The 9,169-nt window shown below is 30.6% G+C and overlaps 1 protein-coding gene across 3 annotated transcripts; it reads left to right on the top strand.

Annotated features, from left to right (window-relative positions):
* The first annotated feature begins 1,530 nt into the window (after positions 1–1,530).
* On the top strand, positions 1,531–4,530 carry LOC131068410 (E3 ubiquitin-protein ligase CCNB1IP1 homolog). Of its 3 annotated transcripts, XM_058003597.2 has the most exons (11): positions 1,531–1,573; positions 1,689–1,868; positions 2,043–2,094; positions 2,359–2,437; positions 2,509–2,581; positions 2,685–2,730; positions 2,840–2,870; positions 2,961–3,216; positions 3,301–3,470; positions 3,858–4,161; positions 4,366–4,530. In XM_058003597.2, exons 4-11 carry the CDS (start codon positions 2,368–2,370, stop codon positions 4,370–4,372), a joined length of 957 nt encoding a protein of 318 aa, XP_057859580.2. In that variant the 5' UTR covers positions 1,531–1,573; positions 1,689–1,868; positions 2,043–2,094; positions 2,359–2,367; the 3' UTR covers positions 4,373–4,530. The 3 variants fall into 3 exon arrangements, with proteins under 3 accessions (XP_057859580.2, XP_057859582.2, XP_059073917.1); XM_058003599.2 differs by lacking the exon at positions 1,531–1,573 and having other exon boundaries at positions 1,591–1,868; positions 3,897–4,161; XM_059217934.1 differs by lacking the exon at positions 1,531–1,573 and having other exon boundaries at positions 1,592–1,868.
* Positions 4,531–9,169: the final 4,639 nt, after the last annotated feature.

The following is a 9,169-nucleotide window of genomic DNA, read 5'->3' as shown; positions in this document are numbered from 1 at the left end:
CACTTAATGTAAAAGGGCCCAATTTTATGATGTGTAGAGAGATGAAAGAAGACCTTAAATTTGATTAAATTAATTAATTAAATGCTTAAGGAGGAACTGAAATGCAAGATGCAAACACACTAAGGTGGGTGCTAAGCTAAGAGTGGAATTGTACCACCCAACTAAGGGTTTACAATTTATGACGCTACAATAAGTAACCCTATCGGGTTCCTTTTAATAAAGTAAACCGGACAATAATACAAACTATTGCTTTGTGATCCAAAATGATGAAATGATATTAGATTTCGCTCTATATTATTTTTAAAAACACCTAACTAAAATCTATTTCATTTTGAGGTGGAATTATTGCATAAAATTGATCCAAGTTGATTATGCAATACAAAATAACCTTTATGCATAGAATCCAATCTATACCATGTGAAAGCAACGAGATATATTATATGATTTAAAAATTAGTTCCCCTTGTTTTGTGAATATATCTAATTCTAGATACTAATTAATATGTGATATTAATTTCAAAAGTTTTCTAAGTGATGGTCATGTTGTCATTAGTTAAACCTCTAAGAGAACTAGATTCAACAAAATAAGAGCAAAGATTGAAAATAATAAGCAACTATACAATATACTAATCTATGACAAGTATACTAATGTTGATATGACAATAAATGATCAAATGAGATAATTGAATAATAGAACAAGTAGTGAATGAAATTTCTTGATATCCAAATGATACGTAGAATAAATTAGAGTTTGTTCTTTAATAAATCACCCTAGGATACAATTTGAAGTATTTCCACTTCAAGCCAACACAAAATAACTTATTCAAAGGGAACATAGACTTTATTTTAATTTTAAAATTAAAAAAAGAAGAAATTAATTTTATGTCATGAAATTGAACTAGATCTAATTTTACATTGTGAAATTGAAGCAAGCACATAGATGGGTAAAAAGAGTTTTAGAGCAAGTTCCTAGGTAAGTGTAGGGCAAAATCAAGCTAGGTTTAGGTATTGTATCAATTATTAGTATTAACTAGTCATTCGACAAAGATTTATTTGATCAAATTAAGTCTAAAATGCATGAGAAAAATGAGGACTAACTTCTACATCTAAAATCTTATAAATTTGACTTCAAATAAAATAAAATTGATGAAAAATAGTTAAAATTACATCATGAATATGCATAAAATAACCAATATAAATATTAATTATTAAAATAAAAAGTCATATCATCCAATCATACATTATAGTTTTTTCTTAATGAAGATAACAAGTTGTCAATACTTCATACAAAACTAAAAGAAAGTTTGGACTTGAATAATTGAAAAGGTTTCATACAACAAAATTAAAAGACAACACAAACCAATTTTATTTTAGATGAAGTCAAAAGTCAAATTTAAAAGGCTGTATGAAAACTTCGACCAAAACCGTTAACCACGAATTAAATGATTTTTCATAATTTAAAAAAGGAAGACGGGACAATGAAAAATATTTATAGATCCAAAATAATCGAAATTGGACTTAATCGAAATTGGACTTAGTTAAAAAAACATTAATGCAGAGCAGCTACAGAAAATGTCGGTATTAGTATCGTCGTGTGGCATAAATAAATATTTATATATGTTTTATAAGTTTTCCTTATATGTGATTATTTTAAACTTCTGATCCCATTTTCGTCCGTGTGCACTTCAGAAATTCATCGCGTTAACCAGAAACTATTATTTTGCATTAAACACAGCTTTTTTCATTCTGAGCACAATGAAAGATATTTTACGGCTGTTTCTTTAAACCAGGACGAGTGAAATTTCAGATTCTGTTTGAATTTGCTTTCCAAAACAGCTTCATTAAGTGAGGCCAATTCAGGAGATTGATGTAAAATTTCTACAAAATGCGGATCAGAAACTAAAATTTTGGCAAATTTTTTAATTTAAATTTTCGCTAGATTTGAAAGTTCACCTGGAAATGGAGTTTTTTCTGGAATTCGGGATGGAAATAAAGGTTTTAAGGCTGGAAATTGTGCTAAATTTATCGATTTCTTTTATGCAGGTCAGATTTAAGCTGGAATTCAAGCATTTAATGTGAAGAGGTGTTTCGTGGGGTATGTGCAAAATTTCTTTCGAAAGCAGCTGAAAATTTGTTAAGCTGTTTGTTTCGTCATTGACTTTGTTTCCTTAGGCGAATTCTGTAAAAAGATCTTCATTCTTGCCATTTAAACTAAAATTAATTGCATCTCCTTTTTGCTCGGTTGAATATTTGTGCTTTTCAAGAGTTTGCTTGCTGTTATTTCTTTGAAACATGAAAATGAATTTTTTAAAGGGTAAAGCGCTTTATTTTTCAGTCTCACTTTCCTTCGTTTTAAAAGGTTCGATCGATGAAGTGCAACGCGTGCTGGCGAGAGATCGAGGGACGGGCGATAGCAACTGCTTGCGGCCATATCTTGTGTATCCTTTCTATTGTCCAATTATTTTTCTGGAACTTAAATGAGATTGTTTTATTTAACAGTAAATATCAGGTACAGAAGACGCTGGGAGAATCTTAAGCACCGACTCATCATGTCCTATTTGCGACCAAATTTTGTCCAAAAAGTAGGGAAATAGAGATTCAAGCTGAAAATTCCGCTAAAATTAATGCTTTAAGGCTTCAAAGTATTTTAGATGTTTCAATACTTTAACTGTTCTGTGATGACAGCCTTATGAAGTCGGTTGATATTAACCCTAGCGATGAATGGATGAATGTAAGAAATTCTTCCTTTTCTTAATTTTGTCGTTCCTTATTCATAAACTTGAATTTTCTTGATATCTCTTTGACTGAATTCTAATTTAAGCTATGTTCATGTGGTTCAGATGGCCATGGCGGGCGTTCCGCCTCAGAACAGTATCTTTTTGTAAGAGATTTAGAGAAAGTTGTATACTGATTAGTCTGAATTTGAACTTTGTTGATTGTTTAGTCTTAATTCACCTTTAGTCATGAAGAGCGCCTACAAAGGTGTAGCTTTTTGGTTAGGACAAAAAGATGTCGAAATGCAAGCCACGGTAAGCAAAGTTTTACAGCAGTACCGAGGTAAATGCGAAGAAATGCAGACTAAATTTACAGAAAAGCTCGAGCAAGTTCACACTGCGTATCAGAAGGCCGTTAAAAAGATTCATCTCATGCAACAAGAAGTCGAATCCTTGTCTAAGGACAAAGAGGAACTTCAAGAGAAGTATGCGGAAAAATCAAGGTAACAACATAATTGCAAAATAATTGAAGGATGAACAAGGAATTTGTCTTGGACTCTAAATTAAGCTGAAGCTCGAAATTGCAGGCAGAAACGAAAGCTGGAGGAGATGTATGACGCACTAAGAAACGAATACGAGCAAACAAAGCGCTCGGCCATACAACCTAGAAATAATTTTCTACAAAGAACAGCACAAGATGATTTGTTCTCAAGTCCAGCTAATTTGTTGGATGTTAGACCCGCACAACAAGGACAAGGTTAGATAAGTTTCAAACATATTTCTCATCAATTCAATAGATCAAGCTTTTCCATGGATCTTGTTAGTCAAGCGTAAAGGTTAAGTCGTTACAGAATTTAGAAAATCTCCGAATACGAGATGAACTTGAACGATCTTTACAGAATTCAGTTTTTAGTGCAAGTTTTTGAAGGATTTTTGCATTTTAACTTTAATTATTATAGGATCTTTACAGTTTTGCCTTGATATGTGAAGGGTCTTTACCCTTCAGCTAATTTTTTTTTGAAGGATTCGTGTATTTCATCGCTAATTTGTGAAATATCTTTGCATTTAAACCTATTTTTAAGGAATTGACGCTATATGATAATAGTTCCCCCCAAAAAAACTTCAGTTTATTGATTTATTGCAGATGAATTGGATGGTTCCAATATTACTCCTGTAACTCCAGGAAACTCGAACGACTTCTGGAATCCTCCGCGACAAAGAAGCAAAACTAGCCCTGTAAATGTCTTCGACATTGCTGCCGCAGGTCCGTCGGCAAAAAGTGGAGCGGGCGCCGGTGGAAACAGGGCGATAAATGCGTCATCTTTTGGAGCTTCAAAACATTCATTGTTCACGCCGGTCGGCAACAATCCTTCAAATGCTTTGAGAAATCTGATTCTTTCGCCAATGAAGCGACAGGCTGCTTCTCGCCTTCGTCCCCAAGGATTCACGTAAAACTTTTCTTCCATACATTTCGTAGATTCCTCTGCTCAGCTTCAGTATATTTCATAGATCCAATAGAATACTAGTTCGGGTCTGGACAAAAATAACTGAGGGTTTGCCAAGAATAGCTAGGGTTAATAGAAATTATTATTTCCGTTCCATAAAAGGGAAAAATGGTTAGTGGTTGACAAAATTATTTTGCCTGATGCCAGATCATAATTCTAGAGAGCAAATATGTTTTTCCAGCTTCTATGAAGGCAATTATTCTTAATGGTGGAGATCCTTAGTGTTGATGCTTATAACAATATGGATTGCCTTTGCTGTATAAAATTGCTGAGTTTACTGGTTTTGGCAATGTAATAATTTGAATTTAGTTATGGCATGCGTGAGACTTTAAAGCAAATTTTAGTTGTAGATATAGCCCGAGAAACCTCTGTATAAAACTGGCCTAATTTCTCAAATTTCTACTGAAAATTTTTCAGAAAACTGTCTTACAGGTTCCTGTTGTTTGGTTATTATTAAGAAATTGCAGATAGATAATATAACGATGAGTGTAGTTGGGGTAATGAAATACATAGATTTTCTCTTTATTTGGTTGTTCTTCCTTGAATCTGTTATTTGTTTTCAATAAATCCTTTAAATAATTCCTATTACAACAACTTGATGTAATGTTCTAACTGATAACTGTTATAATTTGGAAATAAAAAACGGTCCTTAACCAACCCCATATTTCTTAGGAGTTAGATTAAGAGGGCATAAAATACACATTTGAACTGTATTGTAGTCCCGTTAGTGGCCCCCACGAAATCTGAGCCTTCATTAGGAGGTCTCGAGAAAAAAATTAACATTGAGCAAAAGAAAAAGAAATACTGCTTCGTCTTTTTAATTGTGAAGTTATTTGGTTCATAAATACTTTATAGCGGATTAAATTTTTAATTGTATTGGTCCAAGAATTTTTTATTGAGTGTATTGGTTCCACTCCCTAAAGAACGAGTTTAACATTAAGTTAAATTTGAAAAATTGTAGATTTTTAAATTATTGATCTTAAATAAAAAATTAATTATGTATATCTTTGTAGTTAAAAAGGAAAAATAATTATATCTTGATTTTTTAAAAATTAATTATTAAATTGAGAAATATTAATTATCAAGTATTGATTTATTTGACTTTATTTTAAAAAAATGACATTAAAGTTTCAAATGAAAGCTAATTATGGAAATTTGAATATCTTTTTCATATTCTAAGAAATTATTTTTTCAGTAATCTTCCATTACTAATTTCTATTCTTCTTAAATAGAAATTATGAAACTTTCTTTTCTTTTTATATTGTTGCTTTTTACATCTCCTCCACTATCATATATCAATTTTTAATTTGATTTACTTATATCTAATTATTTATTATGTGAGATGTAACTCTACTATGACACCAACATTTTTATCCTTGTCATTGAAATGAAATGTTAGAAGATAAAGATACTTACATTCTATTTAAACTCATATTTAATTTTTTATAATATAATGCACAACAGATATTGACATCTTCAAAGGAAAAATGTAGATAAAATCTCTTAAATGGATAAGACACACATTTATTTGTGAAGGGATTCCTAAGCCATTATTTGTGTTGGAAGAAATTATTTCTATGGAGATGAGAGGTTTCTATGAAAACACAAAGTCTAAACTTAAAAACATTTTTTTAGATCTTTGTCAAATATAAATATATCTATTATTGTGTAATTTTGTTTTAAAAATAAATAAATAAATTATTTTTAAAACTTTCTCAAATATAAATATTATTTATTACTATATAAATTTTTGCATTTTATAAAGAAATTAGACATTTTTAATTCTAAAATTGAAAAGGACAAAAAAAAAAGTGTTTAATTCTTCTATTTTAAAATTTACCAGTCTCTAGATTTCCAATCTCTCTTTGTCAAACATATATGCTACATCTAGTAGGTGGGGTGACATTCAAAAGCTATTGAAAAGCTATGAAATTTGATGAAAAATAGTGAAAAAATACATAGATACAATTCGATTGAGGTCAATAGAGATAGTTTTAAATTGTCAATAAGGGTGCATTTAATTATGTAGACACATAAAAAATTTCCATTAAAATGTCCTCTTAATTAAACTTAATATTTCCTACATCATCAAGTGGATCTATTATTCAATTTTTCATTATAATATTCATAATATTCACTTCTCATTATTCCATTCTTCATCACATTATATAGTCTCCATTATATATTCATCTTCATTATCTTATAATGCTCATTCATTAATATTCATTATTCCATTATTATTCATTTAGTTCATTGATATATTCTATTAATGCATTTTCCTAAATCTCCTACACATCCACTACACCCTTTATTTATCATCTGTCACTTCAATCCATTTCACTCATCTAATGCATGTGGGATAAACACTCTTTATTTATGCCCTAATCTATTATCCCACATTCATGCTACAACCCGGATCGCCCCTAAGGACAACTGTTTAAACCTTTCTCCCTATCATTTGCATACTTGCATTTTTAATCTTTTCTCTTGCATTCTAGTTTGCATATTTGATCATTTTGTTCATCATCTCATTGATTTCTTATATTTATTCCATTTCATTGCATTTGATAATCTACATATTCGTCCATCATAGCTTCTTTAATGGAGTGAATTTATGTTGCATGCATGTATGTTTTAGCTTAGATATTTTCATTTGCATGTGTGTGTTTATTGCAGGCACTCCATTGATAAGATGTTGAATCATCTAGAGTTTGTGCCATAAGATCTCAGATTTGATTTTATCATCTTCATCTAGCATATCCGATGAGAAAGCGTTGCCCCTTCATGGATTTGATTTTTGCTTGGTAGAAGGCATTTGGTTTACATATGTAGGCTGTTATCATACCACTTTACATTGTCTTATATACCTTTCATTGTAGGTTTGGTGAAATACATTGCAAGTCTGATTAAAATATTGCTAGTTCGATTGATATATTGCAGGTTCCTTTAACAGTAACATTTTGCATGCATGTTTTTGAGGCATTGATCAAACAGTTCACATGTTTGGTTTTAGCTTCCATGTTTTGTATTTAGTATAGCTGTAAATATCCCTTGGATTTTGCTCTTATGCTTTCCATTTGAAGAGACAATGTGCTTGTTTTATGCTATCACATTCAACACTTGTCAAAACAGTTAACGATCGTTGTCTATGTTGTTCACATTTTGCATGCATGACTGGAGGAATACAAACCATTGTATCTTATATTCTGATAAATAATTCTGTGATTTGTTAATACTAACATACATTTATTTGTGAAAAGATCTTGCAGCCACAAAATCCCATCTTAAACATATCCTACAACCTCTTTTTTTTTTGCTGATAAAATGCCTTGGCAAAGGAATCTTGTTGTTACAACGCATTAAGAGGAGCATGTTATTGTTGTATGAAAACACTTCAATAAAGAGTTGTATTTGCTAATTCAAATGCCTCAATAAGGATGCCTGATACGTTTTGAGAATTTCCAACAACCATTGCATGCCTTGAAGACCACGTTTCAAAATATCTTGCAATCATAGTACGCCTTGAGACCACTTTTACACATCCTGTCTTGAACAAGTCCACATGGTATTTAAAATCCATTTCAGCAAATATATTTTGTGCATTACCTGCCCCACACATCCCTTCACCCTTCTAATCTACCCCCCACACCTTGTTTATCTTTCACATTTTCCATGCATTTCTACAAGTCAACGTTTCTGCCTAGCCCATTTCTTCTTACATTTTGCATTTAGTAAAAAGTCCACGTGTCTTCTCTCATTCTAAATCTACCCAAAATGTTTTTAGTCTGCTCCACATCTCTGAAAAAAAAACTTATGCCTTTGCCAAACAAAGCCCAAGTTTCAACAAATTCATTCTGTGCATATTCTGCAAGCATCTCCCAGTCTACGTGGAATTCCAGCCCTGCGTAATGTTTGTTTGGTGTTTTTTTTTTTGATTTATATGTTTGTTTCATTTTTTGTTTGTTTGATTGTTTTATTTTTATTTTATTTGGTTTGTTGTTTTATTTTATTTTATTTTGATTTGTTTAGTTTTTTATTAGAGGTGGTTTAGAGCTTACATTAGATTTGTTAGATTAGTTTTTTATTTTTTTTAATTTAGATTAGTTTAGTTTAATTTACTAATAGAGTTTGTCAATTTTAAATTAATTTTAGATTTTAATTTGTTATTTTAGATTAGTTTTAGATTTTAATTTATTAATTTTAGATTACATTTTGGTTTTTAATTTGTTAACTTAGATTAGTTTTTGTTAGTTTGTTGGTTAGTTTAGATTAGTTCTAGTTTTTTTTTGGTTAATTTAATTATTTTTGTTACAGTGTTTGTTAGTTCTAGTAGAGTTTTTGTTAGTTTTTAGTGTTAGAGTGTTAGTTGTTTTGTGATATTGTTTCTTTGTATTTTTTATTTGTTAGTTAGTGTTAGCATTTTGTTCGTTAGTATTAGTGTTTTGTTAGCTTGTGTTAGTCTTGTTTTAAGTGTAGTGTAGTGTAGTTTTTTTTTTTTTTTTTCATTTAGTGTGTTTAGTGTCTTTGTTAGTCTCTTAGATTATTTTGTTAGTTAGAGTTAGTATTGTTAGTAGTTGTTTTGTGAGTCGGTTTAGATTGTTTCTTATCATGTTCGAGTTAGTGTGTTTTAGGAGGACCTCTGAAGCCATCCCACATTCTCACAGTTGAAAGTTGAGATAGCAAATTTCTCAAGATCTTTAGGTCTTTAGAGATTTGAAGCTTGGTATGCCCAAGATTTGAGTGTCATAGAGGGGAGCTAGTGCTACAAAGCTTCTAAGCTATCTGCTCTGAATAAATGCGGTTTAAATTAATCCACAGTGAGAACCTTGCAAATATTTTCTTGGCTAGCCTAGGATTTGTATTGAATGTGCTTTTTTTTCATTGAAAAAGTCAAAAAACATTATGTTTTCCATGTTTTATGTGTGTGTTAAAAAATAAATATTTTCAATCA

The sequence above is a fragment of the Cryptomeria japonica genome, chromosome 3, assembly GCF_030272615.1.
Source record: "Cryptomeria japonica chromosome 3, Sugi_1.0, whole genome shotgun sequence".
NCBI lineage: Eukaryota > Viridiplantae > Streptophyta > Pinopsida > Cupressales > Cupressaceae > Cryptomeria > Cryptomeria japonica.
Note: the sequence above shows the minus strand (reverse complement) of the source record. Positions and strands in the feature narration are given on the sequence as shown.